Source organism: Epinephelus lanceolatus, chromosome 3, assembly GCF_041903045.1.
Source record: "Epinephelus lanceolatus isolate andai-2023 chromosome 3, ASM4190304v1, whole genome shotgun sequence".
NCBI lineage: Eukaryota > Metazoa > Chordata > Actinopteri > Perciformes > Serranidae > Epinephelus > Epinephelus lanceolatus.
Genome location: NC_135736.1, coordinates 12,731,310 through 12,754,964, shown reverse-complemented (window position 1 = coordinate 12,754,964; position 23,655 = coordinate 12,731,310). Strand labels below are relative to the sequence as shown.

At 39.8% G+C, this 23,655-nt stretch overlaps 3 protein-coding genes and 3 non-coding genes across 6 annotated transcripts in view; 3 read left to right on the top strand and 3 right to left on the bottom strand.

The window, feature by feature from the left end:
* Positions 1-575: 575 nt before the first annotated feature.
* LOC117256003 (uncharacterized) lies at positions 576-2,916 on the bottom strand. Its single transcript, XM_033625288.2, has 2 exons — positions 2,642-2,916; positions 576-2,545 (listed from the first exon to the last, which is right to left on the bottom strand). Exons 1-2 carry the CDS (start codon positions 2,811-2,813, stop codon positions 1,146-1,148), a joined length of 1,572 nt encoding a protein of 523 aa, XP_033481179.2. The 5' UTR covers positions 2,814-2,916; the 3' UTR covers positions 576-1,145.
* Positions 2,917-9,729: 6,813 nt separating this feature from the next.
* On the top strand, positions 9,730-9,848 carry LOC144462648 (5S ribosomal RNA). Its single transcript, XR_013490891.1, has one exon. It is a non-coding gene; the product is annotated as a 5S ribosomal RNA (ribosomal RNA).
* An 891-nt stretch (positions 9,849-10,739) lies between these two features.
* On the bottom strand, positions 10,740-10,858 carry LOC117256105 (5S ribosomal RNA). The gene has a single exon (XR_004501617.1). It is a non-coding gene; the product is annotated as a 5S ribosomal RNA (ribosomal RNA).
* Positions 10,859-14,182: 3,324 nt separating this feature from the next.
* LOC117256002 (uncharacterized) lies at positions 14,183-16,697 on the top strand. Its single transcript, XM_078165192.1, has 2 exons — positions 14,183-14,468; positions 14,562-16,697. The coding sequence occupies exons 1-2, from the start codon at positions 14,297-14,299 to the stop codon at positions 16,127-16,129; spliced, it is 1,740 nt and encodes a 579-aa protein (XP_078021318.1). The 5' UTR covers positions 14,183-14,296; the 3' UTR covers positions 16,130-16,697.
* Positions 16,698-19,619: 2,922 nt separating this feature from the next.
* Positions 19,620-19,738, bottom strand: LOC117256116 (5S ribosomal RNA). The gene has a single exon (XR_004501625.2). It is a non-coding gene; the product is annotated as a 5S ribosomal RNA (ribosomal RNA).
* A 2,929-nt stretch (positions 19,739-22,667) lies between these two features.
* The window catches only part of septin9b (septin 9b), a 97,876-nt gene continuing 96,888 nt past the window's right edge, over positions 22,668-23,655 (top strand). Inside the window, exon 1 of the mRNA XM_033624062.2 lies at positions 22,668-22,910. Within this exon, the coding sequence (XP_033479953.1) occupies positions 22,889-22,910 (22 nt within the window). The 5' untranslated portion in view covers positions 22,668-22,888. The remainder of the gene's footprint in view (positions 22,911-23,655) is intronic.

The window sequence follows — 23,655 nt, the reverse complement described above, 5'->3', positions numbered from 1 at the left end:
AGTGAATGATGCTTTTTTAACTACCTGAAAGCCCTTTTTCTTCTTTTAATAGCCTCCCTACAGTTTGCATCCCACCATGGCACAGTCTTTTTACTTCTGCTCCCAGCACCCCTTGGTATACTTTCCTCTGCTGCTTGTACTATGACTGCTACCAGCTTGTTATTGAATTCATCCCCATCTGAGAAATCTTCTTTGTTTAACAGCTCACATTTATTCTTACATAGCTTTTTATACACCTCCCAATTTGCTTTATCTAATTTCCATCTTGGTAGTCTTAGATCCTCATCTTGGTGAACTTCTACTCCAGTCTTAATTATTACAGGCTAATGATCACTACCTATTGCTGATTTACTTAACACCTTCCATGTGGTAACAACAGCGACTTCTTCTGACACAAATGTTAAATCAATTGCACTTTCTGTGTTTTGCACACTATTATACCTGGTACCACTCCCATCATTCATACATACTAAACTTTTATCCACCATAAATTCCTCTATGACTTGCTCGTTAATCTAAGACATTTTAAAAGGACCCGTAGACACCCTGACAAAAGATCACAGCAACAGGACAAATCTTCTGGGATCAGTTTATTACTGTGCTCACTGCAAAATCAGTCATACTTTTAATTAAAGGTTCCGCTCACATTTTCACGGACAATATTTCCAAACTTTTTCATGACTTTTCAAGGACTCACAATGAAGAATTTTCTTTTTCTTTCCCCACTTGCCCGGCGTTTTTCAAACATCTGATTCAAACTCTATGTAAACATAATTGGCACACAGGAAGGGAGAGACAAACTGAGGGAGAAAATGACAAAACACACCTGATGGTAAACAAACACTGTCACACATCAATGCATATTAAAGCTACATTAAGACGCCAGCTTCAGAAAAATGAATTTGCCATTATGTTACATTTTATGGAGGATTATCCACTGAAGATGATTCTAATAATTTCATTATACACAAACAAGTTCTGTGACTTATGATTTTGACTAATTCCATGACTTTTCCAGGGTTTCCATGACTCCTGCAAGTATAAAATTCATTCAAACTTTAAAGCAGTGTCCTCCTTTTCTTCTTTATCTCACTAGTTTAACTGTTCCAGACCTGCAATTTCAATTAAAATTCAGGATTTGGACTTCACTCCCCACTTTTCTTAGCATGCTTTATGGAACAGGCCTCTGAAAGCTCTGCCACATGTTTTGCATGTAAACAGTCTCTCTCCTGTATATGTGTGACTTCAACTGGAACCTCTGTGCTCAAGTGATGCACCTTTACACCTGTGTGCGTTCTCATGTGGACTGTCAAGGTATTGCTAGATCTGAAGTGTCTCCCACATGTTGTGCAAATATACAGCTTCTCACCTGTGTGAGTCCTCATGTGGGCTAACAAGTAATCTTTACGTACAAAACCTCTCCCACATACTTTACAAGTATACGGCTTCTCACCTGAATGATTCCTCATGTGGACTAACAAGTAATCATTACGTATGAAACCTCTCCCACATACTTTACAAGTATACGGCTTCTCACTTGAATGAGTCCTCATGTGGACTAACAAGTCACCATTACGTCTGAAACCTCTCCCACATACTTTACAAGTATACGGCTTCTCACTTGAATGAGTGTTCATGTGGACTAACAAGTAATCATTACGTACGAAACCTCTCCCACATACTTTACAAGTATACGGCTTCTCACCTGAATGACTCCTCATGTGGACTAACAAGTAATCTTTACGTATGAAACCTCTCCCACATACTTTACAAGTATACGGCTTCTCACCTGAATGAGTCCTCATGTGGACTAACAAGTAATTACTACGTACGAAACCTCTCCCACATACTTTACAAGTATACAGCTTCTCACTTGAATGAGTCCTCATGTGGACTAACAAGTAATCATTACATCTGAAACCTCTCCCACATACTTTACAAGTATACGGCGTCTCACCTGTGTGGATTCTCAGGTGTCTCTGCAATTTTGACTTGTACTCAAAAACTTTCCCACATATGTCACATTTTAAAGGCTTTTTACCTGTATTTAAGTTGATCACAGCAGAGGTGTGTGGACTCTTACTGTTAATTTCACTTTCATGATGTCTTTTCTCTGCTTGAAGCTCTGTGTTTCTAGTTGATCCTGAGTCTCCATGCTGGTATTCTTCCTCATCTTGGCTCTCAGCTACATGAGAGTTGTGAGAGAGCAGCTGGTGGTCACTGGTTGGTATCACATAGCTTATAACTGGTATGATGACGACAGACTCTTTCTCTGCTGCACTTTGAGTGTCGTCATGAATGAAGTCCAGAGTCTGATCTTCACTGTGCTCACTTTCCTCTTCAGCAGGAGTCAACATAAAGCCATCAGTCTCCTGCTTCAGTACAAGCTGCTCTCCCTCCTGACTGCTGCACACTTCCTCCTCTTCCTCTTTAATGTGTGGAGGCTCTGGCTCCTCTTGGTCCACACTGGACTTCCTCTCCTCAATACAGAGCTGCTGCTCAGGGACAACCTCCTCCTCCTTACACACATGTTGCTGTGGGAGCTCTGGAGGGACACACAACAACACCAACAGCATACTACTGCGATGCTACAGCAAATATACAGACATGGCAGTAATTAGTTAAATTAGGTTTCACCCACCTGTCCTGTGTAACTTTATTTCAGGCTTCAAAACGATATCCAACAGTCTGCGCTGACGATCGATCTCTTCCTCGTACTCGACGATGGTTCTTTTAAAAACTCCCAATATTTCTTCAGCAGCAGCAGTTAGTCGCTCCTTGACAAACTCTCTCAAAGACTCAACTGAACACATTGTTGTCTAATGTAGGCTACAGTAAATGTGGCTCGAGGTTTAACTCATAGATTAACCTCCCGAACTTAACGCAGTCATTTGGGAGACGCGACTGGCGCCTTTGTTTCGTTTACTTCTTCTTCTTCTTCTAATGGAATTCCGGCAGGCTGTACACTAAATTGTGTAATGCTGCCCTCCACAGGTCAGATTGATCTATTCAGTTTAGATTTTCTGATACAGTCCAGCTGACCGGAGAAAAAGAATTATTGCTTTCCCAATTAGATGGAAGTCCGCATCAGAAGAGAATATAGATTTGAAAGAAAAGGAAGAAAAACCCAACTTAGATAACTCCCTAAACATGTGCTGTCTTTCATCCCAATATTTACTGCACTCAAACATTACATGCTGCGGTGTCTCCAACTTCCCACACTGGCAGAGACCATTTAGGTTCTTGCCTATTGTTTTGAGGTTGCTGGCCAGACCACAATGCCCCAGTTTTAAACGAGTTAAGACCACATCATCCTTTCTTCCAGTTTTAATCTGTAGCCTCCTTCTTTTAACAGATGGCTGCAGGGAAAAGTAATGTCTGCCATGTTGGTCTTCTCTCCATTCTTTTTGCCATTGTTCCTTTAATTTTTCTTTGCCAACTTGAAAGCACTCAGGCTTCCCAAGAAACACATTCAGATCAACAGTATCTTTTTCAAGGGATTTTTTTGCCAGTTGGTTGGCTCTTTCATTTCCTTCTATACCTGAGTGGCCTGGTACCCACATAAATTCCACATTACATCCAGTTTTACCAAGTCTATAGTGACAGCACAAGATCTCCTGTAGCAGGTCAGGTCGAGCCCTTGATGCACCATTCTTCAAGGCCAACAAGGCAGCTTTAGAATCTGAACAAACTATGCTTTTTAGGGGTCCAACAACCTCCACCCACCACATGGCCCACAAGATCCCTAGGAGCTCAGCAGAAAAGATAGACAACTTGTTAGATACTCGGATGGTCTGTTGAATATTAAAGTTTGACACAAACATTCCAAAACCAGCCTTTCCAGATATTGGGTACACAGATCCATCTGTAAAAATTTGAACATAGTCTTTTTGGAGACTATTAACATACTCATTAACCTCATTATATGTCTTTATGTTTTCAAGAGAGGATACATGAACTTCAGGTTCAGGTATATACCAGAGAGGGACAGGGGAACAGAAAGACATGCACATTCTGTCTTCTTCAAGCCCAAATGTCGAGGCGAGCTTTTTAATATGACTAAGGAAGTTTGACCTCCTTTCATTACCAACAAATTCCCAACAGTTTTCCAAAAGACATTTAGCAAATGGGACACATTTAATAGTACACAATTTATACCAATAATGGAGCCCAAGCTTATCTCTCCTAATTCTTAGAGGAGCCTCCCCCATTTCAACAAGCAGAGCTGGTATTGGAGTTGTTCTGAAAGCTCCACAACATATTCTTAGAGCTTTGGCCTGAAGCCGATCCAACTTCTCAAGCACAGATTTGGAGGCTGAGCCAAATACAACACATCTATAGTCTAAAGTAGACCTTATCATTGCTCTGTATATCATTAGCAATGTCTCTCTTTCAGCCCCCCAGTCACATCCGGCTAAGCTTCGAAGAATGTTGATTATTTTCTCACATTTAAAAATAGTTTTATCAATGTGGGTTCTCCATGTTAGCCTCTCATCCAACCACACACCCAAAAATTTAAAATTGCTAACTCTTTCTAAAGAGCTCCCATACATTGTAAGGTGTAGAGGGGGAACCTTCCTTTTTAGGCCAAAAACCATAAATTTACTTTTGGGTGCAGAGATTTTAAATCCCCACTTGTCTGCCCACTTAACAACCTGATCTAAGGCCTGTTGTGTTTGACAGAACACGTGATGAATGTTTTTCCCTCTCCTCCAGAGAGCACCATCATCTGCAAACAATGATTTACCAAACCCTTGTTGGACATTTTCAAAGATATCATTTATCATAACATTAAAGAGAACTGGGCTAATAACTGAACCTTGCGGTGTGCCATTTTCAACCTCAGCAATTTCAGATTCAATACCTTCTATTCTCACTTGAATAGTTCTATGATTAAGGAAATCCTTAATCCAATAAAACATTCTGCCATGAACGCCAGCGTCATGCAGCTTCATCAGCACACCCTCCCTCCACATGGAGTCATATGCTTTCTCTATATCTAGAAAAACACAGATCACAGCTTCTTTATTTATAATAGCTTTCTTTATGTCCTGATCAAGGACAGCAACAGAATCCATTGTGTTTCTGCCAATTCTAAAGCCATTTTGATAATTAACAAAAAAATTATTAGATTCAAGGAAGTGCATCAACCTATTTGTAACCATTCTTTCCATTACTTTACACATGACTGATGTTAATGCAATCGGTCGGTAGGATGATGTAGAAGATGGATCTTTTCCGGGCTTCAAAATAGGAACAACCAATTCATGTTTCCATTTCGTTGGTAACATTCCAGCCTAATAATAATAATATAATAATAATAATAATAATAATAATAATAATAATTATAGAGTGCCAACATTTCTTCAAGTGCTCCCTCTTCTAAGTGTTTAAGCAGCTCATAGCTTATTCCGTCCTGACCTGGAGTAGTATTTAACCCAGTTTTTATTGCATCTTTAAGCTCTTTTAACGAGAAAAACGCATTATATGACCTATTCCTTTCACGTACATAATTCAATTTCCATTCATCTGCTTTCAGAAGCTCTTCTCTTTCTCTCAACCCTTCATGCCCTAGGCTTTTTGAATTATGCACATCTTGGAAAGTTTTGACACACATGTCTGCCTTATCTTTACTAAAAATGGCCTCAGTGTGCCTGTCCTTTAGAACTGGAATTGTTGTTTTAACAACTTTTCCTGACATTTTGTGAATTCTAGACCATAATTGTTTGGCTGGAGTGTCTGGTCCTAGCGTCCCACAAAAGTTTCTCCAACATTTCCTTTTTGCGTTCTTGACAGTTTTCCTCACCAACGCACAATAACGCTTGTATTTTATGACATTTTCCTGGGAAGGGTTCTTACATAATTTTTTAAACGCACGTTCCCTCATGCTTATAGCTTTGCTACATTCGCTATTCCACCATGGAACTATGGCTCGCTCTTTAGGGATCTTTCTAAAGGGAATTGCTTCTGAAGCAGTCAAGATCATTGCTATTAAAGAATTGTTAAAATCATCAATTGACCCATAACTGCAAACACTCTCTAAGCCTGCAGCTATCCCCTCTTCAAACTTATCCCACTTTGCTCTAGAGAAATCAAATCGTTTGACTCTGTCCTCTGATTTCTTTATGAGAGGTCTTCCAAATTTGGATAAAACTGGCAAGTGATCACTTCCCATTGGGTCTTTACTCAAGACACTCCACTCCCCTACCCTTGCAAGAGCCGGTGAAGCCAGAGTCAGGTCTAAACATGACATTTTTGAAGTTTTAATTTCAAAGCGGGTCGGTTGTCCATCATTTATTATAACTAAATTAGAGTTATCTAACAATTCCTCTATTATTTCCCCGTTTGTATCTCTATCCTTACTTCCCCACAGAGGGTTGTGGGCATTGAAATCTCCTACCCAGATGACTTGCGAGCTGCTTTTCATTTACTTCCGCTGGATGTTACGCTTCTGCTTCTTCTTCTTCTTCTTCTGATTTAGATTGGCGGCTGGCAACCAACTTAAAGGTGCATTACCGCCACCCACCGGACTGGAGTGTGGCTCAGTAGATTAGTAAAACAAAACCAAATAAATAAAAAATAAATAAATAAATAAATAATAAATCCTAAATCATATCCATTAACCCTGTTTCCTGCAGGTACTTAATCAGATGGTTGTGTGTTATCTTTCTTGTTTTACCCAGAAGGTTTTCTACAGTGAAACTTAGCTTTGCTTTCTATAGTGCTGTTTTCAGTTTGTCCCTCTCTTCCTTGTAGGCCCTGCAATCAACCAGTACATGTTGGACAGACTCTATACTATTGCAGTGTATACATGTGCCAGTTGCATGTTTTCCTATTTTGTGAGAGACGGGTGATGACTGCCTCTTCTTTTCGGTTCCTGCCCAACCTTCTTCTTACCTCAACCTGTTTTTGAATATTATAAAGGTGTCTTCCAGTGTTGATTATGTCCCAGTATTCTTGCCATGTTTTTTTGTACTTGTTTCTTAATGATTGCTTTCCCCTCCTCCTTACTTAATGACATATTCATGCTTATTGTTTGAAATTTGATTGCTTGCTTGGCCAGTATGTCAACATCCTCATGTCCCTCAACGACTACATGGGCAGGAACCCAAATAAAGCATACAGTCACACCCTTATTGCACAGGTTGTATATTATATGATGTATTCTGAAGATGATATCTTGTCTGCAAGATTTCAAAGATTTGATGCTTGTGAGTGCTGCCCAACTGTCAGATGCAATCAATGCCTCTCCTTCGCTGTTACTCTCTAGCCACTCCAGGTCTATCAGAATAGCAGTAAGTTCCACTGTATTGACAAATGATCTGAAGTTCTTTCCTTAATTGCTATCTTGAATTGCAGTATATAAACAGCCGCTCCTGTTCTACCCGTCCCTGGATCTTTGGAACCGTCAGTGAAGATCATAAGTTTATCTTTATAATACTGCTCAATATACTTTTCTGTAGTGGTACCAACAAACCCCTGTTTACATTTTTTCATGCAGTGTTTGATATTAAAATCTACTGACGGCATCGCAAACAACCAGGGAGGAATAACTGAAGACGGCACAGTTGAACTGAATTTTATGTCGTTTAGACCCATAATTTCTGCTTTTACATTCCCAATCCACCCAAAACTCATGAAGTTTGATTGATTATGCTCCCATCAGTCCTGTAGGATAGCCTTGGTGGGATGCCCTTTATTTCATACACATACCTAGATATTATTTCTTCTCTGAATATCACAACCACATCAGGTAGGGTATGGGTGAATAGCAGCTACAGACAAAATTGTGCTAAGTGGTAAGATTAAGATGTCCTTTATTGAACCCAGGCATTGACACACAGTGCAAATATAAAAATAAGAGAAGAATACAATCAAACAATTTGAGTAAAAATATACACATGATGTGAGAAAAGTATTAATAAAAGGGAAAGTATGTACAAATGAATAGGGGATAGTATGTAGCCTATGATACATGCTATATACAGTACAGCACAATGCTACATGTACAAAACGCTGCATGTTAGCCTATACAACAGTGTTTCTTGGAATCTGATAAACTGTTCAATGCTGTTAAAACACATTCAGACTATTAAAGAAACTCACTTTCACGCTACATTCTGCAGCTGCACCACGATCCTGCTCACTCACAAATATTAATAATCTCCAATATTAGACTATATGAAATATGTTCCATCAGTGCGACCAATCACATCGATAGAGATCATTATTCATTGATCCTACGTGTCTAAAGCTTCACACTGATTTTTATAATTTTAACTGAAATTACACATTATTTGCAATAAACATTTCAGTGCAGGAGCTGCTCTGACAGACTGACAGCTGTCTGATCCATGTGCACAGAGGCACAGACTTATATAGACTATATATATATATATATATATATATATATATATATATATATATATATGTATATATATATAAAAAACTTCCACTTGCAATAAAAACTAGATGGTTCTTTTTACTCCACCATAGCAAGTAGTGTGAATCTCTAAACTGTCTGCACAATTATTATTATTATTATTATCAAGTGTCTCAATGTGACCACAACTGAGGGGAAAGTCCAGTGACAGCTTAACTCTAACTGATAGTAGCCTGTAGTAAATGCCTTTCCATAGATGTACATCTGTTTTTTCCCATCTGGCTGTCAACATAGGCCTATTCATTCATATTTGTATTTTTGATGACAACTTTGATGCAGTGCCACACCTGCTGGTCATTTTTAATAACTACTTTTGGCGTGCTCGCTGTAATGTTGATAGTTTTATCGAGAGCAGACTTCACTGTTCACGGTACATCCTGAAGAAAACTTACTATAGAGCTTTCATTTTCATGGTCTATCAGCTGCATATTAACAGGCAATACAATAAAATGCTGTTGCATTACGTCATTGCCTGTCTGTGTGGGTCTGCAGCCTCCGGGTCTGCAGAGACATCCTGCTGGCGTAAAGGCCAAGAGGTAACCTTATTTTGAAGGTCACAGCCCAAATGTAAGTGACAGAGCACGTTAGCCAATCAGAAGCAATGGAGCGCTGAGAGCCCGCCCACCAATGAAACGAAATATGGAGTGGTAAATTTGTTTTTTGCAGTAGGATCAGAAAACAAGAATTTGAGCTGAATTTGTTTTTTTTTTTTTTTTTGCCAAAAACACAAAAACGACAAAACAACTTGTTTCTAGTTTCTGATTGTGTCAGTTATTCCCAGAAAACAAACAGTTAAAAAGTACCTTGGTCAAAAACTATCCCAGTCTCCCTATTGATAATCCTACACAGTGTCTATTTTAACATTATAAATACATTTGTACAGCAAATATGTTGACAGTAATACACAATAATGACATGTGAATGTTTCTTGTATGGGTGCGTCTCAGTGTTATGGGCAGATCCTGTAAAGATTCAAATGTTGAGATTTTATTTTATAGATGTGTTTTTAGAGCAGGACAGAAATGCATGTATGTTATATGATATTGCTTTCTTTAATAATAATTTTGGCAGACAAAATAACTTATGGCACAGAGGAATACGCTTCATCAAAGTGTGGATACACAGAAAATATGTGTTCGAGACTTGACTTCATTAGTTTTGGTGTTTCCATGGGATTTGTTGCCTAAATGAAAATCATAGATTATCAATAACCACGTTCAACCATGTTGAGAACGGTTACCAGTGTGTTATTAAGTATAAATAGCTTGTGTGTTCCATGTTTATTTGCTTACGGCCATACCACTCTGAATACGCCCGATCTCGTCCGATCTCGGAAGCTAAGCAGGGTCGGGCCGGGTCAGTACTTGGATGGGAGACCGCCTGGGAATACCCGGTGCTGTAAGCTTTTCTTTCTCACCTCACACCACCAGAGGCCGCTCTTTCCTCTGCAATGGAGACACCTCTTTAAAAAATACCACCACTGGAAACATTTACATGATTTTTATTTGCTAATCTGGACTTCATACTGTAGTATATAGTGCCGCGCACTTATACTGTCATGATGATGTTAGTGACGTGTAGGCGGAGTAATACAATGTTTTATGTGTCTAGTTCCCGTCTAGCGGTGTGCATGTGATGCTGGTTACAAGTGTGTGTAATAAAGTAACACTCTTTGAGTTAAAGACAAGCCTATGGATATCCGTCATGTATGTCGAGTCATCCGGTCATGAAGAACTGTAACACATACTCTGTATTATAGTGGACCTGTACTTTTACTTTATTTATACTTTTGGCATTTTGAGCAAATTCATGGATTATATATAGGCTACATAGTTCATCATAATCCTGAATGCTACTGAATATTAAATGTGTCCTCATTTTAAAATAATCCTGGATGTTCTGAAAAAGAAAACGTGCAAAGCACATAATGTGAAGTAGGACAAGACAACACAGTCCTTTGGTTATATTTTCAAATGATATTTTTGCGTTTTTTTCTTCACTATGAACACACACTAGCTCATTTTGAGTTAATGTGTACTCACTACAGCACCAAATATATATATATCAGCAGCTCTGCACACTGTACAAAGAGATCTCCCATCTGCCTGATGAACATGATTGCTGAAAATGTCAAAATACAAATCAAGTAAAAGTACAGGTAGGCTATAATACAGAGCATGAAGTCCAGATTAGCAAATAAAAATCATGTAAATGTTTCCAGTGGTGGTGTTTTTTAAAGAGGTGTCTCCATTGCAGAGGAAAGAGCGGCCTCTGGTGGTGTGAGGTGAGAAAGAAAAGCTTACAGCACCGGGTATTCCCAGGCGGTCTCCCATCCAAGTACTGACCCGGCCCGACCCTGCTTAGCTTCCGAGATCGGACGAGATCGGGCGTATTCAGAGTGGTATGGCCGTAAGCAAGGAAACATGGAACACACAAGCTATTTATACTTAATAACACACTGGTAACCGTTCTCAACATGGTTGAACGTGGTTATTGATAATCTATGATTTTCATTTAGGCAACAAATCCCATGGAAACACCAAAACTAATGAAGTCAAGTCTCGAACACATATTTTCTGTGTATCCACACTTTGATGAAGCGTACTCCTCTGTACCATAAGCTATACCTCCATTTGTTAGCCAAATTTATTAATAAAGAAAGCAATATCATATAACATACATGCATTTCTGTCCTGCTCTAAAAACACATCTATAAAATAAAATCTCAACATTTGAATCTTTACAGGATCTGCCCATAACACTGACACACACCCATACAAGAAACATTCACATGTCATTATTGTGTATTACTGTCAACATAGTTGCTGTACAAATGTATTTATAATGTTAAAATAGACACTGTGTAGGATTATCAATAGGGAGACTGGGATAGTTTTTGACCAAGGTACTTTTTAACTGTTTGTTTTCTGGGAATAACTGACACAATCAGAAACTAGAAACAAGTTGTTTTGTCGTTTTTGTGTTTTTGGCAATAAAACAAAAACAAAACAAATTCAGCTCAAATTCTTGTTTTCTGATCCTACTGCAAAAAACAAATTTACCACTCCATATTTCGTTTCATTGGTGGGCGGGCTCTCAGCGCTCCATTGCTTCTGATTGGCTAACGTGCTCTGTCACTTACATTTGGGCTGTGACCTTCAAAATAAGGTTACCTCTTGGCCTTTACGCCAGCAGGATGTCTCTGCAGACCCGGAGGCTGCAGACCCACACAGACAGGCAATGACGTAATGCAACAGCGTTTTATTGTATTGCCTGTTAATATGCAGCTGATAGACCATGAAAATGAAAGCTCTATAGTAAGTTTTCTTCAGGATGTACCGTGAACAGTGAAGTCTGCTCTCGATAAAACTATCAACATTACAGCGAGCACGCCAAAAGTAGTTATTAAAAATGACCAGCAGGTGTGGCACTGCATCAAAGTTGTCATCAAAAATACAAATATGAATGAATAGGCCTATGTTGACAGCCAGATGGGAAAAAACAGATGTACATCTATGGAAAGGCATTTACTATAGGCTACTATCAGTTAGAGTTAAGTTGTCACTGGACTTTCCCCTCAGTTGTGGTCACATTGAGACACTTGATAATAATAATAATAATTGTGCAGACAGTTTAGAGATTCACACTACTTGCTATGGTGGAGTAAAAAGAACCATCTAGTTTTTATTGCAAGTGGAAGTTTTTTATATATATATATACATATATATATATATATATATATATATATATATATATATATATATATATATATATATAGTCTATATAAGTCTGTGCCTCTGTGCACATGGATCAGACAGCTGTCAGTCTGTCAAAACAGCTCCTGCACTGAAATGTTTATTGCAAATAATGTGTAATCTCAGTTAAAATTATGAAAATCAGTGTGAAGCTTTAGACACGTAGGATCAATGAATAATGATCTCTATCGATGTGATTGGTCGCACTGATGGAACATATTTCATATAGTCTAATATTGGAGATTATTAATATTTGTGAGTGAGCAGGATCGTGGTGCAGCTGCAGAATGTAGCGTGAAAGTGAGTTTCTTTAATAGTCTGAATGTGTTTTAACAGCATTGAACAGTTTATCAGATTCCAAGAAACACTGTGTTGTATAGGCTAACATGCAGCATTTTGTACATGTAGCATTGTGCTGTACTGTATATAGCATGTATCATAGGCTACATACTATCCCCTATTCATTTGTATATACTTTCCCTTTTATTAATACTTTTCTCACATCATGTGTATATTTTTACTCAAATTGTTTTGATTGTATTCTTCTCTTATTTTTATATTTGCACTGTGTGTCAATGCCTGGGTTCAATAAAGGACATCTTAATCTTACCACTTAGCACAATTTTGTCTGTAGCTGCTATTCACCCATACCCTACCTGATGTGGTTGTGATATTCAGAGAAGAAATAATATCTAGGTATGTGTATTAAATAAAGGGCATCCCACCAAGGCTATCCTACAGGACTGATGGGAGCATAATCAATCAAACTTCATGAGTTTTGGGTGGATTGGGAATGTAAAAGCAGAAATTATGGGTCTAAACGACATAAAATTCAGTTCAACTGTGCCGTCTTCAGTTATTCCTCCCTGGTTGTTTGTGATGCCGTCAGTAGATTTTAATATCAAACACTGCATGAAAAAATGTGAACAGGGGTTTGTTGGTACCACTACAGAAAAGTATATTGAGCAGTATTATAAAGATAAACTGAAGATCTTCACTGACGGTTCCAAAGATCCAGGGACGGGTAGAACAGGAGCGGCTGTTTATATACCGCAAATCAAGATAGCGATTAAGGAAAGAACTTCAGATCATTTGTCAATACAGTGGAACTTACTGCTATTCTGATAGACCTGGAGTGGCTAGAGAGTAACAGCGAAGGAGAGGCATTGATTGCATCTGACAGTTGGGCAGCACTCACAAGCATTAAATCTTTGAAATCTTGCAGACAAGATATCATCTTCAGAATACATCATATAATATACAACCTGTGCAATAAGGGTGTGACTGTATGCTTTATTTGGGTTCCTGCCCATGTAGTCGTTGAGGGACATGAGGATGTTGACATACTGGCCAAGCAAGCAATCAAATTTCAAACAATAAGCATGAATATGTCATTAAGTAAGGAGGAGGGGAAAGCAATCATTAAGAAACAAGTACAAAAAAACATGGCAAGAATACTGGGACATAATCAACACTGGAAGACACCTTTATAATATTCAAAAACAGGTTGAGGTAAGAAGAAGGTTGGGCAGGAACCGAAAAGAAGAGGCAGTCATCACCCGTCTCAGGATAGGACACACTGAATTAAACAGCACACTTATAGGAAAACATGCAACTGGCACATGTACACACTGCAATAGTATAGTCTGTCCAACATGTACTGGTTGATTGCAGGGCCTACAAGGAAGAGAGGGACAAACTGAAAACAGCACTGTAGAAAGCAAAGCTAAGTTTCACTGTAGAAAACCTTCTGGGTAAAACAGGAAAGATAACACACAACCATCTGATTAAGTACCTGCAGGAAACAGGGTTAATGGATATGATTTAGGATTTATTATTTATTTATTTGGTTTTGTTTTACTAATCTACTGAGCCACACTCCAGTCCGTTAGGTGGCGGTAATGCACCTTTAAGTTGGTTGCCAGCCGCCAATCAAATCAGAAGAAGAAGAAGAAGAAGCAGAAGAAGCGTAACATCCAGCGGAAGTAAACGAAACAAAGGCGCCAGTCGCGTTTTCCAAATGACTGAGTTAACTTCGGGAGGTTAATCTATGAGTTAAACCTCGAGCCACATTTACTGTAGCCTACATTAGACAACAATGTGTTCAGTTGAGTCTTTGAGAGAGTTTGTCAAGGAGCGACTAACTGCTGCTGCTGAAGAAATATTGGGAGTTTTTAAAAGAACCATCGTCGAGTACGAGGAAGAGATCGATCGTCAGCGCAGACTGTTGGATATCGTTTTGAAGCCTGAAATAAAGTTACACAGGACAGGTGGGTGAAACCTAATTTAACTAATTACTGCCATGTCTGTATATTTGCTGTAGCATCGCAGTAGTATGCTGTTGGTGTTGTGTGTCCCTCCAGAGCTCCCACAGCAACATGTGTGTAAGGAGGAGGAGGTTGTCCCTGAGCAGCAGCTCTGTATTGAGGAGAGGAAGTCCAGTGTGGACCAAGAGGAGCCAGAGCCTCCACACATTAAAGAGGAAGAGGAGGAAGTGTGCAGCAGTCAGGAGGGAGAGCAGCTTGTACTGAAGCAGGAGACTGATGGCTTTATGTTGACTCCTGCTGAAGAGGAAAGTGAGCACAGTGAAGATCAGACTCTGGACTTCATTCATGACGACACTCAAAGTGCAGCAGAGAAAGAGTCTGTCGTCATCATACCAGTTATAAGCTATGTGATACCAACCAGTGACCACCAGCTGCTCTCTCACAACTTTCATGTAGCTGAGAGCCAAGATGAGGAAGAATACCAGCATGGAGACTCAGGATCAACTAGAAACACAGAGCTTCAAGCAGAGAAAAGACATCATGAAAGTGAAATTAACAGTAAGAGTCCACACACCTCTGCTGTGATCAACTTAAATACAGGTAAAAAGCCTTTAAAATGTGACATATGTGGGAAAGTTTTTGAGTACAAGTCAAAATTGCAGAGACACCTGAACAGCCACACAGGTAAGAAGCCGTATACTTGTAAAGTATGTGGGAAAAGAGTCAATGACACATCAGCATTGAGTGCTCATATAAGAACCCACACAGGTGAGACGCCGTATACTTGTAAAGTATGCGGGAGAGGTTTCAGACGTAATGGTGACTTGTTAGTCCACATGAGGACTCATTCAAGTGAGATGCTGTATACTTGTAAAGTATGTGGGAGAGGTTTCGTACGTAAAGATTACTTGTTAGTCCACATGAGGACTCATTCAAGTGAGAAGCCGTATACTTGTAATGTATGTGGGAGAGGTTTCATACGTAATGATTACTTGTTAGTCCACATGAGGACTCACACAGGTGAGAAGCCATATACTTGTAAAGTATGTGGGAGAGGTTTCGTACGTAGTGATTACTTGTTAGTCCACATGAAGACTCATTCAAGTGAGAAGCCACATACTTGTAAAGTATGTGGGAGAGGTTTCAGACATAATGGTATCTTGTTAGTCCACATGAGGACTCATTCAGGTGAGAAGCCGTATACTTGTAAAGTATGTGGTAGAGGTTTCGTACGTAAAGATTACTTGTTAGTCCACATGAGGACTCATTCAAGTGAGAAGCCGTATACTTGTAAAGTATGTGGGAGAGGTTTCGTACGTAATGATTACTTGTTAGTCCACATGAGGAATCATTCAGGTGAGAAGCCGTATACTTGTAAAGTATGTGGGAGAGGTTTCGTACGTAATGATTACTTGTTAGCCCACATGAGGACTCACACAGGTGAGAAGCCGTATACTTGCAAAACATGTGGGAGACACTTCAGATCTAGCAATACCTTGACAGTCCACATGAGAACGCACACAGGTGTAAAGGTGCATCACTTGAGCACAGAGGTTCCAGTTGAAGTCACACATATACAGGAGAGAGACTGTTTACATGCAAAACATGTGGCAGAGCTTTCAGAGGCCTGTTCCATAAAGCATGCTAAGAAAAGTGGGGAGTGAAGTCCAAATCCTGAATTTTAATTGAAATTGCAGGTCTGGAACAGTTAAACTAGTGAGATAAAGAAGAAAAGGAGGAGACTGCTTTAAAGTTTGAATGAATTTTATACTTGCAAGAGTCATGGAAACCCTGGAAAAGTCATGGAATTAGTCAAAATCATAAGTCACAGAACTTGTTTGTGTATAATGAAATTATTAGAATCATCTTCAGTGGATAATCCTCCATAAAATGTAACATAATGGCAAATTCATTTTTCTGAAGCTGGCGTCTTAATGTAGCTTTAATATGCGTTGATGTGTGACAGTGTTTGTTTACCATCAGGTGTGTTTTGTCATTTTCTCCCTCAGTTTGTCTCTCCCTTCCTGTGTGCCAATTATGTTTACATAGAGTTTGAATCAGATGTTTGAAAAACGCCGGGCAAGTGGGGAAAGAAAAAGAAAATTCTTCATTGTGAGTCCTTGAAAAGTCATGAAAAAGTTTGGAAATATTGTCCGTGAAAATGTGAACGGAACCTGTAATTAAAAGTATGACTGATTTTGCAGTGAGCACAGTAATAAACTGATCCCAGAAGATTTGTCCTGTTGCTGTGATCTTTTGTCAGGGTGTCTACGGGTCCTTTTAAAATGTCTTAGATTAACGGGCAAGTCATAGAGGAATTTATGGTGGATAAAAGTTTAGTATGTATGAATGATGGGAGTGGTACCAGGTATAATAGTGTGCAAAACACAGAAAGTGCAATTGATTTAACATTTGTGTCAGAAGAAGTCGCTATTGTTACCACATGGAAGGTGTTAAGTAAATCAGCAATAGGTAGTGATCATTAGCCTGTAATAATTAAGACTGGAGTAGAAGTTCACCGAGATGAGGATCTAAGACTACCAAGATGGAAATTAGATAAAGCAAATTGGGAGGTGTATAAAAAGCTATGTAAGAATAAATGTGAGCTGTTAAACAAAGAAGATTTCTCAGATGGGGATGAATTCAATAACAAGCTGGTAGCAGTCATAGTACAAGCAGCAGAGGAAAGTATACCAAGGGGTGCTGGGAGCAGAAGTAAAAAGACTGTGCCATGGTGGGATGCAAACTGTAGGGAGGCTATAAATATTGTAATAAAATTGGAAGAGAGTCGTCATTATCTGATGTATGGGGGATGCGTAGATGAATGAGCGGAATCAAGAGACATTATACAATTCCAGTATTAATTAGTGACAATAAAACAGCGGTCAGTAATAGGGATAAAAGTGAACTTTTGGCAGAAACATTAGTTAAAGTACACAATTCCGATAATTTATCAGTCAGAGCCAGACAGTGCAGGGACAACACTCTTGCCATGAGTCCAGATGTGAATGTACTGAGAATCACCACAATAGATGATTTAGATGTACCCTTTAATTTATTTGAGTTAAGGAGGGCACTCTTAAAGGCACAGCAATCATCTCCGTGAAAGGAGAGTATCTGTTATAGTATGCTAGCCCACATGGAAGATAGTGCACTTAAAGTAGTCTTAAGACTATTCAACACAACCATAGTGCCAATAGTAAAGTCTGGGAAAGATCAATCAGAGAGGTCAGGGTGGGTACAGAGTACTCAAAGTTATATAAAGTTGAAAATGGAACCCCGCAAGGCAGTGTTTGCAGTCCAGTACTATTCAATATAATGATTAATGACATCTTTGATAAGGTTGAAACATATGTAGGGAAGTCCTTATATGCAGATGATGGGGCCTTATGGCTAAGAGGACGAAATTTAACATTTATCCAGAAAAAAAATGCAGGCAGCAATTACGGCAGTGGAACAGTGGGTGAATGACCGGGGCTTTATGATGTCTGCTGCAAAGACACAAGTGATATGCTTTTCCAGACGACATAAAGACGTGATTGTAAAATGATATGGTCAAACACTCGAGCAGGTCAAGGTAGTTAAATTTCTAGGGGTGATATTTGATGAAAAGCTGACCTGGAAACAGCATATTAACAAAGTCACAGAGAAATGTAAGAAGGTTAATAACCTCTTAAGATGCCTGTCGGGAAGGGACTGGGGAGCTACTAGAAAAGCACTATTAAAAGTATATCAAGCATTAAATGAGATCAGTATTCGACTACAGGCACCAGATTTCATTTAAAGGTGGCTGGAAAGCAAGACACAAAGTAGCATTGACAATGTGGCAGTGCAAGAGTGGAAGTGGGCCTGTGATATACTGCAGGGCTGATGAGGGAAACAGGTGAGTAGGTGGGAGTGGGAGCTAAGTGGGACAGGTGGGAGAGTCAGAGGGCATCTGGTAGATGGATGGAGAATAGCAAAGCAGGGGCCTGGGGAAGTGGAGACAAGGGTGGAGGGGCAGAATGAGTGAAATAAAAACAACTGAGACACAAACTGTCTGGGACTTGAGTGCTTGAGACTTGCGTGTGACTTGCAAAACAGTGACTTGGTCCCACCTCTGTCTGAGCCTCTTTTTAACCACTCAGCTTCCTGAAATGGTCAAGTTAAACATGAAGACATGGGTGGAGCTTTAAAATTGTCCCCATGGATTATGTTTCTGCCTTTTGTCATTTATTTTGAAGAGCTGACAGATGGTCCTTCACACCAGGAGGTGGCAGCAAAAGTCAAACTGACTCTGAACCACAGCTTCTGTAAGAATGATGCTGTGTGCTCCATGTGACTGCTCTTGTCTTACAGACCCTTAGCCCACTGTATTATTTGACCAGGTAAAGATTGTTTTAACCTCATTTTCATCCTTTATTGAGTCTGTTTTTCATCGTTTCACCTCCAACATGCAGGCTGGTACATTTTGTGTTGCCCGCAGTCACAGCGTCTGTCTCAGTTGTTTTTATTTCTGTCAGTCTGTCCCTCCACCATTGTCTCCACTTCCCCAGGCCCCTGCTTTGCTCTTCTCCATCCATCCACCAGATGCCCTCTGACTCCCTCACCTGTCCCAGTTAGCTCCCACTTCCACCTGCTCACCTGTTTCCATTTCCCTCATCAGCCATGCCATATAGATTATTCCAGCTATACATAGACTATTTACAGTCCACATGTATATATAGTTCATCATAAATCTTGAATGCTACTGAATATTAAATGTGTCCTCATTTTAAAATAATCCTGGATGTTCTGAAAAAGAAAACATGCAAAGCACATAATGTGAAGTAGGACAAGATAACACAGTCCTTTGGTTATATTTTCAAATGTTAATTTTGCGTTTTTTTTCCTTCACTATGAACACACAGTAGTTCATTTTGAGTTAATGTGTACTCACTACAGCACCAAATGTGTATCAATCAGCAGCTCTGCACACTGTACAAAGAGATCTCCCATCTGCCTGATGAACATGATTGCTGAAAATGTCAAAATACAAATCAAGTAAAAGTACAGGTAGGCTATAATACAGAGCATGAAGTCCAGATTAGCAAATAAAAACATGTAAATGTTTCTACTGGTGGTGGTTTTTAAAAAGGAAAGAGCGGCCTCTGGTGGTGTGAGGTGAGAAAGAAAAGCTTACAGCACCGGGTATTCCCAGGCGGTCTCCCATCCAAGTACTGACCCGGCCCGACCCTGCTTAGCTTCCGAGATCGGACGAGATCGGGCGTATTCAGGGTGGTATGGCCGTAAGCAAGTAAACATGTAACACACAAGCTATTTATACTTAATAACACACTGGTAACTGTTCTCAACATGGTTGAACGTGGTTATTGATAATCTATGATTTTCATTTAGGCAACAAATCCCATGGAAACACCAAAACTAATGAAGTCAAGTCTCGAACACATATTTTCTGTGTATCCACACTTTGATGAAGCGTATTCCTCTGTGCCATAAGTTATTTTGTCTGCCAAAATTATTATTAAAGAAAGCAATATCATATAACATACAATGCTTTTTCTGTCCTGCTCTAAAAACACATCTATAAATAAAATCTCAACATTTGAATCTTTACAGGATCTGCCCATAACACTGACACACACCCATACAAGAAACATTCACGTCATTATTGTGTATTTCTGTCAACATAGTTGTTGTACAAATGTATTTATAATGTTTACACATAGACACTGTGTAGGATCATCGATATATAGTATAAACACAGTAAGATGTTTTTTCATGTAAATTTGAATATGGATGTGTAAAACAGAGGAGCAGATATTTAAAGAAACTTTGTCATGTGGTGTCATAGCACCATCTATGTACATACAGCAGGTCCCTGCTATGCATGCTGGCTCTCTTTAATGAAACTGTAATTACTTTTATTTGTTCCACATGTGCTTTTGCTGCTTTAACAAGTGAGGTGGTCTGAGTCAGATCCTAATATTACTGTAGTAGGCTGCACCATACATGGTTTTTCCCTCCTTGCTTCAGAGTGAAAGCAGCTGAAGTGGGCCATTGCCAGCGTTCTCTCCACACATCAATGACTGCCTGTCTCATCTTTAACCAGAGGAGAGCAGCATTGGACAGTCGTTTTACTGCAACACTCATAAACGTGTCACTAACTATCTGGTAGTCATTGCAGTCAATCACAGGTGTTCACATTTATAATGAGCACTAAAGTAAAGGTTAACTTTGTTATTGAGCAGCCCTGCAGTGTGCTTGGTCAGGAAGTACATCTTGGGTGTAGATTTTGGGGGTCAGCGGGGGCACATGTCCCCTTAATATTTATTAGACCATGTGCGTTTTTCATGTGTGATGAAAGTCGCAAGGACTTTCACTTCAACAGAATTAAAGACATTTACACCATAAACAAAAAAAAGGCACATATGATGCATAAAAATCACCAGCATGGAGGAAATCTACACCCAACACCCATTCCCACCCCATTTTATAGGCCTATTAGTCCCCTCTAAATGTTGACAAGAATCCTACACCCTTCCTTTGAATTATTTTGATTATTATTGACTTAATTTATTTCACCTACTTTTAGTATTTATATAGGTTTTCCCAATTGTGCCTACATGTTTTAACTTGAGAAAATGTTCAATGGACTTTCAGTAGTGACAGAGTAACAGTAACAGCAACCAAGCATGTTAACAGTCAGTACGTTTACATGGACAGTTTAATTCCACTTTCATTTGGAATGAACTGCCATTCCGATTAAAAGTGGTCATGTAAACGGTCGTTCCGATTGAAAATGAAATCCGATTAAAGGGGTCTTAAAGTTCATTCCGGTCTTTCTGCGCATGCTTGTTTCCTTGCCCTTCTGGCGCGATGACGTATATAGCGGGCATAGCAACGGGCTGCATAACAACGGGCTGAGATAGAGCAGTCGGACTCGTTGCACTCACCGGTTTCCATTCGCCACAGCACGGTCTTCTATCTCCCTTCTTCGACTTTCTACCTCCCTTCTCCTCCTCAACAGACGAAGCATTAGCAGAACAAGGTTGTTGTCGTACTGCTGCTTCAAGAATATAAGCAAAACAAGCCCGAAAAAGCACTAAGAACGGCGGTGTCAAACATCTTGTTATCTGGAGCGAAGACTACAGTGTTTTCTTCCGATAAACGTAAACACGTAACATCCGCCCCGCCCCCTATCCAATCAGAAACCTTCCCTGTCCCAAACCTTGCGCAGACCCGAATACAGGCGATTAAACTGATCTCCTGTGTAAATCCTCAATCGGAATGAATATTTCCCATGTAAACTACCTGGAAAGACTTTAATTCCGAATGATTTCATTCAGATTTATTTCATTCCGAATGAGAAGCCATCATGTAACCTCACCCAGAGTGGTATTAGAACTTTTCTTAAAGTGCTGCTGTAACGACATTCACAGCATCATACGTTTTGCCATTGCTGGGTTTTTGATTTTCCTGCATTGTCAATACTGACACTGTGGAAAATCACGTTCCCTTTATTTAAGATTATTTAAAAGTACATTGATTTCACTTCTGCAGAAGTTCTTCTTCTTCTCGTTTTTTTTTTGGTGGCATGTTTCCAGTTCTTGGGCATGTTCAGTATTTGCACACGTCATAACACCTGGGGCGTTACCTCTGCTAATAGGTTACCAAGTGGGATTGATCGTTCAGCACACCTGGGTAAAAGCAGATTTGGATGAACCTTGTGGTGCAGTTGGAGTGGAGTCCTCCGAATTTTTTTTTCTGTTAACAGAAAATTAAGAGAAAATAGGCCTACAGGAGAAGAGAGAATGTTGCTGCAGACGGCCCAGTGTCTGCTAAGTTGTCCCTCCCCCAATCAATCAATCAATCGATCAATCATTAACTCGAATTAGACATGAACTGAATAATCCCTTGTTAACCCCAATAAACCAATGTAATACAAACTATTAGAAGAATTGTGCTTCCATTGGGATGACATCATGACTGTTTGTTCCTCCGATGAGTCCATCACATTAATTGTATTTGAAGGCATCACTCATTTATTCATTTATTACTTTAATTAGCAGTTATATATCTTTTTCAGTTGGGATCCGTGCGTAAAAGCGCGTCAGTGGAACTCCCCCCGCCCCCCCACGCGCTCACATTTATTTTACCATGGTCGTGCGGTCTGGAGACTCTGAACTAAAGTGCACATCATCGAGCTCAGCGGATCACACGGCATTTCTGCATCTGCGCTGCCTGCAGTCACACAGGGTCATCACGCACCGGGACAGAGCCGCGCAAGAACAAGTGCAGGGAAACTGACAACAAAGTCGACTCCAGTTTTTGTTTTGGACGACGGAACCGCGCGAGACGGACAGTCCCAGGTTTCCTGTGAGGACCACAGCGCTAATTTTAACTGACGACTGAGAGAAGTGGACCAGCAGCAAATCCAAAGCATGAAGAAGACTCCCAATTCAGGTACAGATGTTTCAGAAACTAGTATGCTAAAATACACAATGTGGTGATACTGTATTGCACCGGTTTGACTTATGTAGTCAGATCTGAACTCTGCAGAAGCATAATTACAAGTATGAATTATGCATATAAAATGTGACCTCATTTCGGCACAGACTCTAGTGTGATTTATAAAATACTTTTATGTTTTTGCATGTCAAAATATTTGTGCACAAGCTATATATAAATATAAAGGGCATACTGTTTATGACATCTATAGTTTGGATGAATGTGTAGGTTCTCCTTAGACTTCATTTCTATTCATCTGGAGTTGTCTTTTTCTATCACTGTCGAAACTTGCCAAACTCTGTCACTTCGCCCCCTCTGTTGTTTTGGGCCAGTTTGTTTTTCGGCTGAGTGTGCAGCACCCAGGGGAGCTCCTCAGGGTCCCCTGGCTATTAAAGTCTGATGTGCATCATCATCTGTCCCTTCTCAGCATGACCTTCTGTATGGATGCACTGGCCCCTTCAGGCTGTGCTCTCTGCATGGACTCATAGTGCTGCTGCTGTTGCTGCGTGTGTGTTTGGCTTTTACACACATTTTGGACATTTGGTGGCTTGTGATGTCAGTGTACATGCTTCTGCCTGCTCAAGCCTGCTTCTGTATTGTTGGGCATGCATGGCACAATATATAGAGTGTGATTGTGTGTGTTATACAACACATCTCTGGCTTTGCTCAGGCCCCATCTGTGCGTTCCTCCTCTTTCAAC

Excerpts from the sequence above, each read along its gene's own strand:
- LOC117256003 (XM_033625288.2), bottom strand. The coding sequence starts at position 2,813 with ATGTGTTCAGTTGAGTCTTTGAGAGAGTTTGTCAAGGAGCGACTAACT. Across the intron at positions 2,546-2,641 it reads AATAAAGTTACACAGGACAG|AGCTCCCACAGCAACATGTG; the intron begins GTGGGTGAAACC and ends GTGTCCCTCCAG.
- LOC117256002 (XM_078165192.1), top strand. The coding sequence starts at position 14,297 with ATGTGTTCAGTTGAGTCTTTGAGAGAGTTTGTCAAGGAGCGACTAACT. Across the intron at positions 14,469-14,561 it reads AATAAAGTTACACAGGACAG|AGCTCCCACAGCAACATGTG; the intron begins GTGGGTGAAACC and ends GTGTCCCTCCAG.